Source organism: Hermetia illucens, chromosome 2, assembly GCF_905115235.1.
Source record: "Hermetia illucens chromosome 2, iHerIll2.2.curated.20191125, whole genome shotgun sequence".
NCBI lineage: Eukaryota > Metazoa > Arthropoda > Insecta > Diptera > Stratiomyidae > Hermetia > Hermetia illucens.
Genome location: NC_051850.1, coordinates 86,492,263 through 86,512,531, shown reverse-complemented (window position 1 = coordinate 86,512,531; position 20,269 = coordinate 86,492,263). Strand labels below are relative to the sequence as shown.

Sequence of the window (20,269 nt, the reverse complement as noted above, 5' to 3'; positions counted from 1 at the left end):
CCGAACAGTAATTTTATAATTAGAACGATTTTTGTGAATCGCCGCGCCACCGCCTGTGTTAGTCGAAAACACATTCCCTGCTTCTTCACCTTTCTATTTTACTTTGAACCACCGAAAAAAACAAGACTCAGGCATTACCAAATAGTTGCAAGACGCAATTATCAATGATTTTCCACCCAAAAAAATGAAATGCGTTTTTCTCAAAACAGTATTGAACGAAATTGAAACGAGCACACCGGTTTGAGGACTCTCCTCCACACCTTGATGAAAATTATGAATAATAGGGTAAAAGTGACATTACAGTCTTCAGTGGTTAAAGATATTTTCAATCGTAATTGAAAGTGCTTCAGAGAAACTACCACAGAACAATGGTTTTCTTTTGTGCATTAATTACTAGCTTTGACAATCTCCAGCAAACTCGTTGCAAAATATAATTTTATAATAAGCAAGTACAAGAAAGCTAAATTATCGTTTTTCCAGTGGTTACGCGAAATTGAAAAGATTCTGTTGCAATGTCTGATTGTTTGCATATTGCGAAACATAACTTTTCAACATCACTAACCTCAAATTGCATATTTCATGAATGTATGGATGCATTTTCTAGGAAAACTGATTGCGAAGAAACGCTTGCATAACACGTTGATAGGACACTCCGAGACTTGCCGCGCCGATGCGTCCCAGTCACTAACTTCGCTTGCCGTAGAGTGCATGCACAAACATAAGCAATTATTTATGACCAAAGAGCATGATTTGTGCCCCGAAATAACGTTTAATATCAAATCTGTCCCTGAAGGGCTAATCCATTCACAGGCGTTCTATTGCGATTTCATCATCCCAATGCCTGCGATGCGAAATCGTTACGATTACCGAAATCCGGACAGTGGGGTACGCCTTCTCGGTTAAGCGACCTTTTCTGCACGGTACTTAATCTTCTTCACCAGGTGAATATCTGTCGAATGCCCAAGGGCTTCATCTCCTCAACGGTTACATCCACGCCTTTGACCAAATTTACGTACTACGGAGCTGCATGTAGTCTCCTCCGTACAATGCAGGGCTCTTTTTCGTGATTTGATTAAGAGTTTGGAAGGCGACACAAATTGAAAAGGAAACTAGTTTTGACTAAATGTTTAACCCGTTGGTGATTGTTATGAAAAACGGAGAACTTCCTAGATTTTCAAGCGCGCTCAATGATTTTATTGATTTAAAGAAGTTACTCCTTGCTCCTGCTTTTTGTAATGAAAATAAACTGGCGAAAGTGGTATCAGCGAACTGAAATGCACAGAATTTTAAGGCAAAAATGGCAATATATTTCTGAACAAGTGGAGATCAATCAAACATTCATTTGGAAGTGGCCACAAATTATCATCACTTGGTAAATTCCAATTCAATCATTCAAAATGTTGATTTGTTGTTTGTGTTCTTACCTTCTTACGCCAAAAATTATTTAGTTTCAGTCCTTTTCAAATGGCTTCTAAGATTCTATGAAACTGATAAACAAAATGATGAAGTTACATCCTTTTAGGTCGAATTTAGGGGGGGAGGGGGTCCCTATTTATGGGGTGTAAATTTTTTTTTCACCGAATGTAGTCATGTTGGGTATCAAATGAAAGGTATCGTTTAGTACTTTCCAAAGCTGGACTTAGTTTTGACATTTGTTGGAAAAGTGGAGATTACGAAGGCTGCCACTATATGGTGGCTAGGCTCCGAAATACCTTACCGATATCCCTTCAAATATAGTTAATATTAGTATGTTACTATAATTTTCAGTAATTGGCTGCAAAACCCCTCTTACGTCCATCGTAGCAATGTAGGCTATAATATAGAGCTTGATTCTACCAAGTTTGGTGGAAATCGCACTATTACTAACAAAGTTATAATAGGTCAGAGTTGTTGTTTCTGTGCAAATTTAAGACTTTGCATGTTCATATCACGCCAAGTGGATATTCTCACATAATGGGACAAATGCGCACTAAAATATTTTAATAAAAGAAATACACATAACCTCGAAGGGTCGAGCTTCCGGTTTTTCGAATTGTTTTTCATAAGAGAGAACGGAATGCACGTGTTACTAAAGGGAACGATTGATTTAGGAACATAATTTCCATAAAGGGCAATAAACCGTCAAAAATGGTGCCAAATAATAAAATTGAAAATGCACCGATTCCATTGAATGAATAATCCTTGCTTTCTTTATTTTCTTCTGACAATGTCGATTGTCTATGTAATTAAACCGCGTTATTTAGTAGACGTACTATATGTCTTGTCACTGTTGATCTTGTCAGGTAATTATTGGTCCATTTGGCATATTCCGCTTCGTTCGCCTCAAATGTTGGGCAACTAATTTTATTAATTTCACATTTTTCAGTTTTCTCTTTTTCTTCACAGGATCCGCATAAAGAAAAAGAATGGAATGCATTTTGTGGCCTAGATTTTGTTGAGGCACAAATTTTGAGTTTCTGCTCTCCTGTGTTTCACCCGATATCAGTAATAATAATGATAATTTTCGAGAAGTACTAATTGAGCCCTTTCATTTGATATTCTGCCTATATGTCTATATTCAGCGAAAAAAATGCTCCTCTCTTCCACATAAATAATCATGCCATTCGTTGCATGTTTAGCGGTTCATAGACTGCAAATTTCGCGACGATAGCTCCAGCTATTTTGGAGTAAATCCAGTGTGACAGAGTGACAGACCGGCAAATGGGCAGACGGAGAGGCAGGGATTGAATTGATTTTGATAAAGTTTTGTTTGTGCTACTCCAAAATTCTATACTCCTAGGATGAATTTAGGGGGGTTTTCCCATCAATTTCAAAAGTATATATTGAATCAGGGCATTGAAGTGTGTTAGAGCACTTCATTCAGGACCGTAACGGTACACTACAGTGCACTATAGCGGGCAATGCGGTCAGCACTGCGCTCGTCCGAAATGGTTACCCCGATTTGACTCAGTTAATTATTCACAGCTGAGACGACTGGTGTGAGATTTGAACCGCGACGGGATGGGATATATTTTAAAGTCTGGATCTTATATAAGTGAGTCACCCTGAACTTTTTCAGTTTTTTGGGTTGGGTAATTTCAAAAAATGAGTCCTGCCTCACTTCAAGTGTGCACATTTTGACCTCTTGCTCACCTATTTTACAATATATGACGAAACTAAGACCAGTTTATGAAAGTACTACTGAGACCTTTCATTTGATACCCCACACCGGTACATTTAATACAAATATGTCTACATCCCGAAGCCACCCCTTTAAACTCCTCGCAAATTTATGTCACTTGCTGCTGTTATTTCGTAGTTCCCACATGTCCATCAAATTTCGTTTGAATTGATGTAGTCGTTTTGGAGAAAAGTGCGGGTGACAGTCAGACAAACAGAAGTAAGTTTTGTTTTTGTACACAAAATCTTAAAAATTAGTCTAGCTGATGGCTCAATGACACAAGGTGTGCGTTTTGTATTTTTGATGTTCGCACATATCAAGAGCGACAAGATCGATAGAAGTGAGTCAGGGCAGGCCAGTAATGGGAAAGCATTTTTATGAAAGAGAGTTCAAGGATGAGTTGATTCCTTGTCATTTTTGCGTATTCTAGGAGGAGACTTAAAACTGGCCAATAAAATATTTGTCTTTCTTAGCTGAGAGGGTTGATAATTGGACATGTTAAGCATCTCTTTCACCGTGTGAATCCGCAAGTTGGTGTTTTCTTTATGGTGTTATTAGCTCCCCCAACACCTAGAAGAATTTACTCATACTTTTGCTTACATGTATTTGTTTCCTAATTCAGTCTCTCTTTATTTTTGTCTTGACTTGTCAGTCCGTCTGTCTGTCACATCCGATTTATTCGGAGACGGCGGACAAATTGTCATAAAATTTGGTGGGACATGTGTTCTGTAGATCCCTTTGCATACAGCAAATGGCGCAGTGTTGGCCTTATTTGTACTCTTAAATACCAATAAATTCGTACGAAGATTTTCTAAGAATACGAATTCTGTTGATATAATAACTCCAAGTAACAAGTACAAATACAAATTTTTCCATATTGAAATTTTAGTATTCGCTTGGATAGCGAATATTAGCGCCTTATTGATCTAGTCATGTTGTAGGTATGTATGGTGGACTTAATCTCCAATAAGAAAATTCAAGGGCGTTGCCGGTGTAGACAAAAAAGTATGCACATGTATACTTGAAAGATATTTTCATGCGTGAAGAATTGCTTAGGAGGATAAATCACTTGAAATAATAATAATAATCAAGCCAGATTTAATCAGGATCTTGAAGTGTGTTAGAGTACTTCATTGGAGACCGTAAGGGTACGCTACAGTACACTATAGGAGACAATGTGGTCACCATTGCTCTCTCCCGAGATTATTACCCTGATTTGACTCAGGTAGGTGACTCATTGACAGCTGAGTCGAATGGTATCCAACATCCAGTCACGATAACAAATCCCTCTGCCACCAATGAGATTTGAACCACAATCTTCTACTGCGATGGCCCAGCGCTCTAACCACTTGAGCCATCCCGACAACACTTGAAAACAAAGACATATTCTTCTTCTTGTCAGGTAAATATCTGTGCCTGTATCACACATCGGACAGACAAATGTCTGCGTCAAATAAATGTATGCGTCATACAAACGTCTGCTTCAGATTAAATGTCTGTTTCAGGCAACGCCTGCTTCTGTATCACACAAATGTCTGAAGCTGCCTCAGGCAAATGTCTGAGTCTGTTTCAGATATCAATGGCAATTAACTCACACAGTACGTGCATATAAATAACATTAACAAAGTTATTGTAGTTGAATGTTGTTTCTTTTACGTAAGTTTCCTGTTTCTGGTACCAAAGTAAATAATCTGGAATTTAAAATAATAAATAAAAATAAATAATAAATGTATGCATATAATACTAGCTACCAATAAATGGAACCGTCGCGCAAACAAATATTCTTAGATTTCTTTATCTACTCCATAACTTTGATACCTGAATTGCATGAAGACATTGGTTCTACCAATGTTATGATTAAAGGCACAATTGACGTGAGATTTATTTCCTAGAGTATTTTGAATTTGTAACAGTAAATAATAACTACAATTTTGCGAAGTGATTTTTTCTAGGTCTATTCACATTATATACTGAATTTTTTGGAAGTTGGTCATGTTTTACCACTTTCCCTACAATAATTCAGTTTGGAACTAGGCCTTTGGAACTAATAAGTCCTCTAGCATGGATAATAATTTCGGTAAATACCTTTCGGTCAGGTGAGGACGCTGTGGTATATAGGGTCAGTATTATATTCTACATATATGCTGTAGGGTACCCGCTGAAATGTTGTCTGCAGCTTACTATCCTCACTTCCTCGTAGTAATCGTTAGCTGCAGTTCGTCTGCAACATACGGATGTGACGTATTCAGGCAGAACACAACTCTATTACAAATTGGGCATGGGTAATGAGGAAGCAACTCACCACCCTAAAAACACATGCTGCGGATCCACCCTGAAGGCCTACCGCACCATTGAAAAAACAAAGTGGATATTTTTGGCAGATCTTGAACTTCCGCTATAATGTCGACTTGAATTGTAAGATTACCGTGCTTTCAGTGTAGTAGATATTTGGAAAAATCGTTAAGTGTCCCTTTGTTTTCTGTTATGAGCTTAGGGTTCTATGAATCAATCGACTTTTGAAGATACAACATTTATCACTCCTATTGAGATGGAAAACTGCAATTCAGATGCTAAATGTGTAGAAATGCTTCAAACATTTTTCTTGTCATTTCGCATCTAACCCCATTCATGAATATATGTGAATATATTCCGCCGTTCATCTCATTTTTTAATTGTTAGTTTTTTTACTATTTATCTAGCAACACAAAGTAATTCGCTTGAATATTTAACAGAAATATAGGGTTAAAGAATGTTTTTCACTTCACCCGAAGTAAATTTCCACCTGAATCACAAATCTGAGTAGGCGGAATAAACGTGTGAGCAATTTTCCGCTCGTAATAGTGGTGACCTTTGACTTCGTATTTGGGATTTATTCGCCGGCTACTTACGCCTCTACTATCTTCGTCTCTCAAGAGCTTCATCTATTTTGATTAAAGCGGCTTTAACTGAAAACAGGAAAGATCTGATAATCAGAGGCAATTTATTTCTGGACAGTTATAGCGGCGTACGTTTGGCTGAGTTCTTCATGCTATATACCTACAACAGTTTATGTTATATACATACAAATAAAATCTACAGATTCAAAGATTACCTCACGATTGAGGAAATATAGCAGCAGAATTATAACCAATGTGTGCGGATTGGCATCGTGTAGATAACTAATCCTAAATGTGCTTTCAACAAACAAATTCCAACCTTTTGAGGATAGTTAATCCACATACTAATTTCCTGATATTATTATAGAATCACACATCTACAAATAATTCTCTTTTTCTTAAGCAAAAAGAAATGGGATCATGAAGTTAAGCATTTCGTGTAAATATTTTCCGTTGCTGTCAATTTTCGAAAGAAATAGGTTAACAATCCATATATATTACGTAGGTTTTCTTTGGAGGAAAATTGCAGTAACGTTTATTTGCGGGGTTTTATCGTGCAAAGCTCACGTACAGAAAATCCCATGAGGATATATGAATGCTATAACTCTATAAGGGGCATAGCTCATTAACTACTCTTTCATGTTGTTGTCGGTTGCTGATGACATTCATCAGCTACTCCCATGATCTTCCAAGAAACTTGCACTTTTCTTCCTTCCGGGACGACGCGAGCTACCCAGGGATAATGGTTTCCTTTGCATGGTAAAACATTCTTAGATATCTAAATTTTTCGAGAGCAAGCAGAAATCCTCAGGGTAGTCGAAATGCTTGAACAAAGATGACATAGTCGATTGAACTTCTCTACGTCTTCTGGAGAAGGCAGCGTGAAAAATGTGACATTTTGCCCGGTGGTCCTCAGCCATAGCTTTTCCGGAGTATCTTTCCTGCTAAAAGCATTTCAGATACACTCCCTGTCTAGCTGTCGAATTCCCTTTCCAAGTCGATAAGGAGCCGGTGGAGCTACTGCCACACAATGATCCGGTGGCTGATAATTTAGTTTATATTAGAAGATCCAAACCAGAAACCAGTCCCTCTGCCAGCAAAGCTTTCGAGATTTTGTTCCCGTGATTATTTTGTGTATTATCTTTGTGACGCGGGAAGCAGGCAAATATCCCCCAAACATTTTTTTGGGGTAGGCAAGGTGAATCTGTTTCCGCATAGAATGTTAGACTCCCGACAAGGTACACAGTCGGATTACCAGTTAACGGTGACACCATCATCAGAAATCGCTTGCCATATTACTTGGAGCTAGCCCCCGAGCTCCACTGAGGAGAATTCCTTCCACCAACGGGAGGGAATATGAAGAAGGGAACCACTTTAGATTATTTTAAACTAACTTATTCGAATCTGCTCCAAATCTATTTTAATTAATTATTTGCTCTTGATGGTGGAAAACTTTTTTCTTCGTTGGTTGACGGCAAATTGTTTTCTTGGCCGATTGCTCCGCCAGCCTCGTGGCTGTCAACCTGCTACCAACAAACAGGCGAGCCACTCAGGCGGGTGAGTTTCCAGTCGTGGTGAGTTGCGCTACTTTGGTGTGGAGCTCAGATGAATCTTCGCCAAGCGACTCCATACTACAGCGCCTCCACAAAACTATTAGCTCAAGGAACCTCCTGCCATCCGGACCCTCGCCGGTCGAGCGCTATCTTTTTTGCAGCTAGGAGAACCTGAACCCTAAGCGCAACACGACACCTATCAGCGTACCCCAACATCTCTCCAACAATGTTGTCTGGAGAGCTTCTTTGCGCTTAAATAAAGTTAATGACAAATCCCATACCATCTTCCGCAAGGAAGGAAGGTGTGACGAGCTTTTCAAGCACCTTCGTGGCCGTGTTAAGCATACAAACTGGTCGGTGTATAGATGGGAGCTCAGAGCCGCCTCTCCCTTTGCCAATCAGCGCAAGCTTCGCCACCTTCCATCGAGAAAGACAGATGTCTTGTTTCAGGTAAAAGCTGAATGCGCCGAGCAGTAGGTCTGGTCGATATTGGGACATCAGTTTGTATTCCTCTGCTGAGATACCATTGGGTCCTGGCGCCTTCTTGTTTTCCATAGAGAGGACTGCCTTTTCTAACTCTTTTATATAGAAAAGTGAAGATTCTACGCAGCTGTCATCATCCTAAATGGGATGTGCACAGAATGGTGCCCATATAATGCAGTCCATCTGCTCGCCCTTAAGTGGACAGAGTTTCTGCAATACATACACGTCTCAATGCCCTTCTGGGTATGGAAGCTAGCGTTATCAGATACATAACTGAATTTACGACTGTGCCAACTGCCTCACCACCACCTCCAGCATTGTCCTCCGACGTGGCCTCAGATATTCCAACAGCCTCGACAAAGCTCTCGGTGTTCAAATTCATGATGTTCTACGCACGGAAAGGGGTGGCACACACCGATAGTTCGACTTCCAATGCGATGTAATGATCATCGCTTGTCGAGAAGTCTTGCAGAACTCGAGAAGGCGCCAGCGCAGAAATACTGAAGTAACATTATCTCTTTGTTATTCCTAAAAAAAACTTTGGCATGCTGTCATACGCCTCCTCTGAAGGCAGAGCCGATTTGGTTTTCTTTTACCGTAGATATTGGCTTTATACACCAGCGGGGCCGGCTCTTCCAGTGATCGAATAATCTGTCGCATTCATTGCTCATAGTTTCGTCGTTATGCACGTATTGTTATGTCCTGTAATTGCTGTAAAAAATTAATTTCGGCATTTCCATTAAGCCTTTCATTTCTGTTCACAAATTTCTTTAGATATGTCTATATTTGCCTATTTTAGGGTTTTTTAATCCCTTAAAAAAGACATATCGATTATATTCCATAGTTAAATGACTGCTATTTATCTATATATTTTTGTTTCAAACCATTCCATGCCATAAGTGAGGACTAAAATTGCTTAATAGTCGTTGCCACGGCTGTTCATTACTCATTACTATCATTAAATAGACAAGAAGACAAACGAACCACGAACAAACAGCCAGACAAAGAACGGTGTTAATAGGCTTGAGTTGATCAGCAATCTCATATATGCACACATTATTGAACGGAGGTGTAAATACCAGTTGATTAATGATTTCGATTTTTTGCTGGCTGTACTAATTGTTTAGGCAATATTCCTACTTTAGAGTACATCACGTTGCAATGTTATGTGAGCAATAAACGTTCGCAATAGTATGCACTGGAAAATTATACAAACATATATGTATAACAAGAATCGTAGACTGCCCAGGAATGCTTACCAGTCTGTTGTCACTCTGAGTGAGGTGGAGTGGAGTGGGTTTCTTTTTATACTAAAGGTATCTCGGGAAGCAGTTTACCGTCATCAATATCACCTCATTCTCGCATGTAAATCCTCTCTACGCATTCGATTAATGTGGAGCCAGAATACAAACACTTCTTCCATTGGGGAACCGAAAATCTTTTAAACGCGAAGCGTTCAGTTTCCGGCTTACTTTAATGCTCATATCTCAAAACACATAGCGGGAACGATGCCTGCTTGATATGCAACATTACTAAAGTTGAAGGAGTTTCCGAAGTGTATACATTTAATCCAAAAAGTAATGCAGTCCAATCTCCGTGCACTTTTTACTGCAAAAGCACCTGACTTAAATCTGAATTAACAATTCATGCCCTTTTAAATAATTTTGTATTAATTTTGCGTCCAGGAGCTTGCAGCTTCCAAATATCGCAAAATCTCCAATAAATATTTGATTTCAACTTTAAATTCCTTAGCGCTGCACACATCTGGAGTGCAGTGTATTGAGGATGTGGAGAACAGAGCGTGTAACCCCTTACGGAATGAATTTCCGCTTCGAAATTAGAACGTTTCTTTCACAGTTTTCTAGTGGAATAAGAAAAGAGTAATTCCCGTACCACACCTGCTTACAATGTGGATAATCGCGACCTAAATAGTTGCCTACCCAAACCTTTATATTACAAAAGTACATTTCAATGTTTGATCGCCGGAGCTGACATCTAATTAGCATCTTCTAATTGGCAGTGTTAAATTCAATTAGGTTCGATTACGTATGCGCCCATTATCTGACACTATTCATCAATTTCAATTCAAGGTAAAATTGACGCTGCGTCAAATCGACCCCCTCATGGGTAGTTGGTGCAATTCTCAGCACGACCAGGACAGCGGAATGGGGAGTCCGAATGGCAGCACGAATAGCGCAATCATCCGGCGGAGACGTCACCGGGCGTCCAAGACAACAGCTGCCTGGGTGACCCAGGCACAAACTATTCATCCCAAATCCCAGAAAGGAACCATCGAGAAGTTAATGAAACTCATCCTGGAGCAAGGCGAGACAATTCAGCAGCAACTGGCGAAATTAAGGTATCAATCGATTGACTAATGCTTTCTTAATTGCTCCAGACGGCAGAAACAGAACGCCCCACCGGACCGTGGAAGCGGATAAGATGCCATTCTGGAAAATTAATTTCCTACTTTTGATATCTGTATTTATGTCGTCTCCCCTCATGTCGCAGGGACCGGGAGTTGCAAATTGCGAAAATTGAAGAAGACCGACATCGTATGCGCGAGAGAGAGCACGGGAAAAACTACCTCTTAGAGACGTACCTGAATGGACTACACGAGGCGGAGGAGAAGGAAATTGTTACAGGTGAGCTGCTTAGTACATACATATGTATAACATTGATTCACTTTGGAGGTATTCGAAATGGGTTACCAGTTCACTGACAATTATTTGGATAATCCAAGCTAAACTTAGCCCCATATATATGTACACATATAGGCTGTAGTCCTGGTTGAAGCTATCTCTATTTATCCACAAGCAAAGCGCAAAATAGTTGTTTGAGGAAACCATTGAACATTTTTGATGGCCGAATCTCTGTTTTCTTTTACAAATCGTGCGAGCCTTCACTGTGAAATTCTAGTGTGTAAATAAATAGAAAAAAAGCTCTTTCGTATGTTAGAATATTTGAATGCCCTGTTTCATTCACACGTAGCTCACTTAGTGTGTCAGACTGCTTATTTTAGTGCGATATTGATATTCATCGTTTTGCATTGCAGTGAGTTTATACAAAAGAGATGCAACTTCGTCAGTACTAAGAGAATTTGCACAAATCTTGTTAGTAACATTCTCTATATTATAGGCTATATTACTGCAAATTTACGATTCTAGAAGCAGCTAAACGGGAATTTCCAAAAACTCTAATAACATGGATATTGAGTACTCGTTGAGGCCTAAATGACGCACTGGGGCGGCTTCGGCCGACGGTTGGTAAGCAAAGTACCGTTTTTGTCATTTACGCAACAGAAGTGTTCGATATCCTGTGTGCGTTCGTTACGGCTTTTAGCAAGTCGATACAGATCTCTAACTAACTTGCTTACGTCCTGACACCGTCCATGCGTCAAGAACCCTTGCTCATTTCTCGACAGGGCCCGCCCTGCCGCGTCGACTGAGGTGTACGCGCTAGCATTTCTCCGAGGCTTGTGACTCAGTCCGATCATCATGTTTGTAACGACATTGTATGCATTTTCTTGGTCGGCCTGTCGCGGGATCTGTCACCAAGAGAGATCAGGTAGGATTTAGCATAGTGGAATACCTCCAACTATACTCTATTTATCTCTTTCCCTGATCTCAGCATTTTATTTTTATTTTACCGAGGATAGTACAGAGTACGTTGCCTCAAACCCTCCTCCTTTACCTGGGCTTGAGACCAGCATACTGTGTTAATAGCATGGCGGAGTTAAGTGATGACTTTCAAGTCCCACATTCCCCTTTAAAACTGGCTTCACAATTAAGACCCAATTCAGAATGAAATTCACTCTATACATGGAAGTTTATAGTTCTAAATTTCCCACCGAATTTCTTCTCATTGACAGGCAAATTAACTCAGTATGCCTCACGATCCTTCTATCGCACGAACTTTTCCTGGGAACGGTTATACCTATTAAGACGAAATTCGGTGAGAAGAACAGATACATACAAAACCTTATGGTGTAAACGACATCATTTTATATTGGAGATGGGCTCTGCTCATTCATGCAAAATGTAAAAGTATTCCAGCGGATATATCACAATATATATATCAAGGTCAACTTTTTGCAATGACATATCCGATTGGACGGTGGCCAAAATACCATCCTTAGTGGCCGAGAACGACCAAATGAGGAAGGATATCCCAAAACCTAAGAGAATTTGGGGAAATTGATCGTACGCAAATGCTGAAGCTCCATCGCCTTTAGGCTACACAGGAAAGTGGGGGTCCTTTGAACACTTCAGTCCCTAACGTGCTATTTGATAAAAACTTCACGTATGACCGATGCGTAGGTCCGCATCAGAACCCGAAACAAATGCGGGACTTGGCGCCCATCTATCGACACATCAACATGCGAGTTAAATCTGGATTTGAAAACAAAAACATACAGCTTGACTGCGCGCGAGAAGTGAGGACGCAACGTATCGGTTTTATCGCAATTATGACATTTGATGTTAGTTGCAAGTAGAACGGTGGTGTATCCAAAACTTTTTACAAAAGAAAATCAGAGCTTACAGTTTCCGAACTGTTTGACGGATATATATGAGCGCCCTAAAATAAAACTTTACGGGAAAGGCTCCGATTTAGACCAGTATGGCCATGGCAATCATCCGCTTTACTTTTAGGCGGCAATGGAATATTATATGCCACGAGTACTGATACTCAATCAATCAGTAAGGTGCGGTGATGCGGTGATGGAGCAACTCAGAAATAGGCTGCCAGATACATAAAGTAACCCGGTCTCTTGAGGAGACCTTGGGAGCCAAAATATCTAATATGATGTTACTAGACAGAGAGTATTTATCATATTAATATTTTATGCCTTAGAGTGCAATAAATTTGCTAATAATAGTATCATTTATTCATTTTCGATTAAAATGCCATTATGGTTCCTCTTAGGATGAATTTAAGGGGAAATTTTTGGTAAATTTCCAATCGTATCGTAGGGTGGAGTATCCTGTTTATGAACACCAAGAGGAATCCTGAGTCTAAGCTCTCGCCTAGACGCTAGAGCAAGACGTAGTCAATTTTGAAAACCTCTTTTCTTCCCCTGGTTTCACGTGCACGGTAAGTTATTTACTTTCTCCTCCCTCTGAGGACAATCCATAACTGAATTTACCCAGTCTGTTTATTGATCTTTTCAAATAAAAAATAAACGAAATAAATAATAATAATAATAATCGTTGGCGTAAATGTCCGTCCGAGCCTAAATGCTTGGCACTTAGTGCTAGTATTAGGTAAAATCCGGCATCTGCCGAGATTGTGATAACTCGGAAATAATCGTTGGCGTAACAATCCATATTGGATCCGGGCCTTGAAGTGTGTTAGAGCACTTCATTCAAGACCGTAACGGTACACTATAGGATTACAGTACCCTATAGGAGGCAATGTGGTCAGCATTGCGCCCGCCCGAGATTATTACCTTGATTTTACTCAGGTACTATTTAAAGTTGAGTCCACTGGTATCCGACATGAAATCATGATACAAATTCCACTGTCAGTGATTTGTGCTCTAACCACTCAGCTATCTTGACACAAGACTAAATAAATACGCTAGTGTTACCTCGTTATCTCCCTTAAAGACATAGGAAATGGAGCAAAAGGGCACAATAAAGTGCGAAGGTTCATCGAGATTTTGTTGAAGATAGATGACATTATATATCATCATCATCATCAGCGGCACAACAACCGGTATCCGATCTAGACCTGTCTTAATAAGGAACTCCATACATCCCGGTTTTGCGCGATGTCCACCAATTCGATATCCCTAAAAGCTGTCTGGCGTCCTGACCTACTCCATCGTTCCATCTTAGGCAGGGTCTGTCTCGTCTTCTTTTTCTATCATAGATATTGCCCTTATAGACTTTCCGGATGGGATCATCCTCATCCATACGGATTAAGTGACCCGCCCACCGTAACCTATTGAGCCGGATTTTATCCACAACCGGACGGTCATGGTATCGATCATAGATTTCGTCATTGTGTAGGCTACGGAATCGTCCATCCTCATGTGGAGGGCCAAAAATTCTTCGGAGGATTCTTCTCTCGAATGCGGCCAAAAGTTCGAAATTTTTCTTGCTAAGAACCCAAGTTTCCGAGGAATACATGAGGATTGGCAAGATCATAGTCTTGTACAGTAAGGGCTTTGCCCCTATGGTGACACGTTTCGAGCGGAACAGTCTTTGTAAGCTGAAATAGGCTCTGTTGGCTGACAACAACCGTGTGCGGATTTCATCATCGTAGCTGTTATTGGTTGTGATTTTCGACCCTAAATAGGAGAAATTGTCAACGGTCTCAGAGTTGTATTCTCCTATCCTTATTCTTCTTAGTGTTTGATATTGTCTCATTCTCTAACTAAGGCTTGTATTGCTAGTATACCGAAAGTGGGATCTTCAACGGGAGACAAATTTACTGTTTAAACCAAGGAGTTGTATCATTCAATTCTTCTAGCCTCCAACGTAGAAGACATTGCGGAAGTGCAAAAAAGAAACCGTATCACCGAAAACCTGGACAAAGTTACCTTAAGCACAGTTTACAGGGAACCAAACAGAGTTTCTGCATCCTGACGTGCGACCCTGCCGACATGGTTATTATAAGCAAGTTAGATAGGCCTAAATGATATCAAAGGAGTACTTGGTTCTTCTTGAAAATAATAGCATCCACTCCACGTTCTCTCAATACCTGCCGTTGTTGAAGAAAGATACTAAAATCGCTAATAATTATAGCAAATTTTGGCGTTTGTAAGATCGAGTCCCAGCAAGGTTACGGTTTCTAGTATAACCCGATTCTTGCATGCCAATATCGCTGCGTTATCGGATATATTTTTCTTCCATAGTTCTGGTATTCTTTACTAATTACCATAACGTTAAAAATGCCTTCGAATAGTCTGTAAAAGCAAGTCCTCACATCGCAATGGTTGAGGCTGATTTAAATCAACTTCAGGTACCTGAGCGGTTCAACGTCCTCCTATATACTAGCCATATGAATGCGACATGCTTACAACTACATTTTCTCCCCTGTGTCAAGCAAATCTTTTTCAATCATTCTGACGTTCCCGATTACGGTTGGTGACGAGGGAATACCTTTGTGTTTTGTCAAGAGCATCTCCTTGATGCTCCAACTGCTGATTAGGGTCCAACGTTTGGTTACGTCATGATGTAGCTGTTATTATGATTACAAAATATTTTGAGAATGTTAAAATTAACTCATACAAAGCAATTACCCCTAACAGGAATGAAATTAATTTCCTCGGAGCCAGCTATTCAAAACTTTCGAATGATAATAGATGCCTTCAAAATTGCAGAAGTAGAAAAGAGTTGGCTTTTGCCAACCGCAAGCATAAACCTCGAACTTACTTTAAGTTTTGTAGGTAAGCCTTTCGATATAGACATCATGGGAGATTGGTCCAATTTTTGACACCTCAATCCATCAGTGTTGTTTCACACATGCCTTGCTTCGTTGGTTTTGATAGGTCTCCAAAATTACCGAGACTCATCACTATATTCTCGATAGGAAGCATTTCAAAGACAATGCAACAGATATCAGGGAAAAACCGATGGCGCATTTCTTCTTCGCTGGACTTACCTTTATCTTGAAATTTAATGTATCGTGGCCTTTTAGCATCCTTTCTGACATCTCATTGGAGATTTCCTTTTGTTATGAAAGTTCGCCTCGATTTCGTACAAAGGTTATTCAGTTTATTACAGCCTTCCACGTCGCCTCCTACCATAGATATTGTCCACATAAATTTGCCTTCTCTATTCGTTATAAGTGAAACGCCTACCGCGTGCTATTGAACCTGATTTACGTCATAATTTTTCAGCCAATTTCAGTTTCTCTAAGGTTCCGTCCTTACAAAAGCGTTGGAATCGTCTCTGTAGGAGTCCAAAGATTTTCTGGAGGATCTTTTTCTCGAGCGTGGCTAAAAGTTCGCATTTTCGTTCACATATGATTCAGGTTCCCTAACAATACGCGAGGCCAGTTAGATTTTGAACATGTATAGTAAAAGGTTTGACCTTATAGAGACATTTTTGGAGCGGATGAATTTTGCTAGAAAATGATGGAGTATGAAAAGAAGAGTAGCTGATCGGTTGCTGCTGGTCAAGGCTGCTTGATATGCAACAAATTTACGGCATATGGGGCTTTCCTTTCAAATTGGATAGAGGAAGATATCCTATATATAATACTCCTAATAATCGTAGTTCCTCTATAATTGCTGCGATCGGTTTTATATCCGTTTTCAGTAAATTATAAATAATCCTATCTGGCATTTATTCAAGGTTCCAAACTTTAAATACCAATTGATGAACTGCTTGATGAAGTTTGTCGCCCTAATTAGCCTCATGTAATTTTGGGGAGTACTCAAAAAGAGGTACGAGTAGCTCATTCAGTCTCTCACTCATTAGTGGCAAGCTTAGCATATTTGGGACTTACAGCGGGATCGATTCAACTGACATGACGGCAAAATTTTCACGGCAGTGGTGAAAATATGAAAGTACGAGTAAGGCTCGCAGCTGGACTACACGCATGAAACCGATTATTTCGCTAGCCCGAACTCCATAGCCGGAAGAGTTCCACTTGAATTCGAAAAGGACAGCGGAAAGAGTCTCAAGTTAGACTTATAAATTTATCCATTAAACTACATTTCCCGCGATAAAAGCAAAAGGTACCACAAAAACGAAAATAACCTGATAATGACAAATAATAGCAATAAATGTTTAATTTCTATTACGAAAGTAAATCGCTAGAGCCATTATTCTCGTTATCTGCTTCTTGTTCATTTTCTGCTTTAAACATACTGTCATCTTTGCTAGAACCTATCGACGTTGCGAAAAAAGCAGCAGCAAACTGACCAATCGCGATTGGACTTAATTGCCCTCATATCACCGATTGGTATTATTGAAGCTTCTGGATGTATGATTTTTTATAATTTTGAGAGTTTTCTGATTTGGCTTTACCATGAAGAAGATTTCGCTGTTATGCAGATAGGGGAGAAAAGTATTCATGCCATAGTCACGGGTAAGATAGAGGAGCTTACATAATCTTACGGAAGTTATATACTTGCTAATAAACCATGAATGGAGTGTGGTTCCTAAACTTCACCTACGCATGATCATTAACGGGATGCTGGTCTAGCTACTTCCAAGACTTTCCTAGTAACTTGCACTTCTCCTCAAACGATTATTCCTTTCTTCCATACTCATTTCTATTTCTAGCAGTAGTTCGTGTCCATATGTTATAGTGAGAAGTGAATTCATCCACAAGAGGCGAAACGTCACTGGATATTATATGGTTGAGAACCGTAGTGAAGTCCAATATATGTGTCTTATTTATATGCTGCATTAATTCCAGGTTGCTTTCACTGAATGTTACTCTTCAATAATGTGCATAGCCATTATTACCGTGTTGGCTCCTCGTCTTTCACCGCATCCCGCTTTCTTACGTGTTCTTGAAATCTTGTCGTTATGTGTCGTTTGGTCTGTCCAAAGTAGACTTTGTCGCAGTTGTCATAATTTATTTTATATATGTTGCTTTTGCCTGCCTGTCACACGCCTTTTTCTCGGGGAAGGTTATCGCGATTGACACCAAATTTAGTGAAAAGGTGGGAACTGAGAATGCTCATACATGCAAAAGGGGGGTGTAATTTTTTTCCAACAAATATAGTCATATGGGGTATTAAATGGAAGGCCTCGGTTAGTACTTTCCGAATCTTAGTTTTGACATTTATTGGAAAGGTCCGGAATGAGGGTGGTCGAAAGTGATATCTCTTTAACGGACTCATTCTTAGAAGCTACCCAACCGGAAAATGCAAAAAAAACAAGAGGTTGTCTCTATATGGTGCCTAGGCTCCGAAATACATTCCACACTGATATCCCTTTAAATAAAGTTAATAACAGTACATTATTATAATTTTTAGCAATTGGCTGCAAAACTCCCCTTATCCAACCTAGAAACACGAAATTGCAATGCAGTAATGAAGGCTACAGAATGACCGCAACATAGTTATAATAGGTCAAAGTTGTCGCTTCTTTGTGAATTCAAGAATACGAATGTCAATATCACCTGCTCTCTATCCTCAACAATCACATACTCTTACATAATACAATATATGCATATCTTACGTGCTTTATATAAGAAATACACAAAACCTTTCGTTTAGCTTCCGGTTTTCCGACTTGTTTTAATTGGTCTCTTTTTAAGGTTTTGTGTAAACACAAAACCTTATTAAAATCGGTTTACTGTCTATCTGTCTGTCTGTCCGTCTGTCTATCTGTCTGTCTGTCTGTCCGTCACACGCATTTTTCTCGGAGACGGTTATAGCGATTGATACCAAATTTGGCAGAAAGGTGGGAACTGTGAACGTTCACACATACAGTGAATTACATCCTTTCACGTTGAATTTAAGGGGGGGTCCCCATACATGGAAAAGGGGGGTGTAAAATTTTTTTTCATCAAATATAGTCATGTGGGGTATCAAATTAAAGGTCTCGATTAGTAGCCGATCTTAATTTTGACATTCGTTGGAAGGGTGGGGAGCGCGGGGGGTTGAAAGTGATCGCTTCTTTAAGGGGGCCATTCTCAGAAACTACCAGACCGAAAAATCTGAAAAAAGTCAGGAGGCTGCCACTATATGGTGCCCGGGCTCCAAAATACCTTCCATGCCGATATCTGTTTAAATAAAGTTAATAATAGTATATTACTACAATTTTTTGTAATTGGTTAGAAACCCCCCTTAAGTTCATCCTAGTCCCAGTGATGTAGGCTATAGTATAGAGCATGATCTTACCAAGTTTGGTGGAAATCGCACTATTACTAACAAAGTTATAATACCTCAAATTTGTTGCTTCTTTGCAAATTGAAGACTATGAATGTCAATGTCACCCGAAAGTGGATACTCTCACATAATATATGGATGTATTACGTGCTACGTACTAAGAAATACACAAAACCCTTCGTACCTGAAGCGTCCAGCTTCCGGTTTCCTGACTTGTTTTAATTTGTCCTTTTTGCCGCCTAGTCTTCTTTTAATTGCGATGACTTTGCTGGTACCGACCACTATTATGTTGAATTTTTCCATAAGAGTTTTTATTTTATCGAAACTGCTGAATTGTTGGACATCCGTGCACTTATGCATTGCGTGTTTTCCAAGAACTACCAAACAGTTTTCCATCGCTTTGCCTTTTCTAAGCACAGTGTATATGCTACCATAACTTCTTTATTGACATTAAGTGTACTGGTCACGGCATTGTGAAGGCATCTCAATGCATGTTGTGTTCCGTGTTTATGTTGGAACCCAAATTGCTGATTAGGGATAATTTTTTTGAGATCGCAGTCCCGGATCATGCTTTCTCGAAATGCTTTCCAAAGTTAGATAATAGAAAGATAGGCCTGAAGTTTTGTGGTTGGTGGGAATTGCCATTTCTTCCTAATGCAATTATCTTTGCTATCTTCTAGGTACTGGGCAAGTCGCCATAATTAGTGCAGTTATTAAAGACTGGGAGAGGAAACTTCATTGAAGCTTTGGAGAGGTTTTCAATGATGAAGCTGGGAACCAGTTGATTTTTTTGTTGTTGACATTTTTAGCTTATGTCATGAGTTGACATAAGCTCAGAAAGCTTATCTTTTCAGACGGTTTGTTGGACGAATTCAAGGTAGAGAAGGTTATTAACTTATATGTATTCTCACAGACGAAGGCTCTGACTGTTGAATTAACAATTAACTTGATAGGCTGGTTGTTGTATGGCGGAGATGTGTTGAGCTGTGACTGGAAAGATTCTGCCAGTACTTGCGCTGGATATATGTTCAATTTTTTTGGTAAGAACGAAGTAGCAGGATTTGTTTCGATCGGTCAGCCTATTTATGTGGTTTTTGGAATATTCCTTTTGATTGGACTGGCGATGCACTTTGAGGCTTTTTCAATGCATTCTCCCGGGTTTTGGAAATTGTTCAATAAAAAACCTGTGTTGCACTCCCTACTTCGAACGTAAAAGGGCTATTGAGATTGGTTCCTTTGTTGTTTTTCAATTTGTCGCCTTCTACGTGATGATCCTCTACATGCATGAGTCAAAACCTTGGCTTATTTCCCGTGAACAACTGAAAAAATGTCAGCATACATGCCTTTGTATAGCATTTTCAAATCATTAAATTAACTTTATTTGCCTATGAGCTGT

The 20,269-nt window shown here is 39.6% G+C and overlaps 1 protein-coding gene across 4 annotated transcripts in view; it reads left to right on the top strand.

Annotated features, from left to right (window-relative positions):
* LOC119649750 overlaps positions 1–20,269 on the top strand; it is a 421,393-nt gene that overhangs the window by 385,768 nt on the left and 15,356 nt on the right. For all 4 annotated transcript variants that reach the window (XM_038052042.1, XM_038052041.1, XM_038052040.1 and 1 more), the window contains 2 exons: positions 10,163–10,431; positions 10,584–10,717. In XM_038052042.1, the coding sequence (XP_037907970.1) occupies positions 10,163–10,431; positions 10,584–10,717 (403 nt within the window). The remainder of the gene's footprint in view (positions 1–10,162; positions 10,432–10,583; positions 10,718–20,269) is intronic.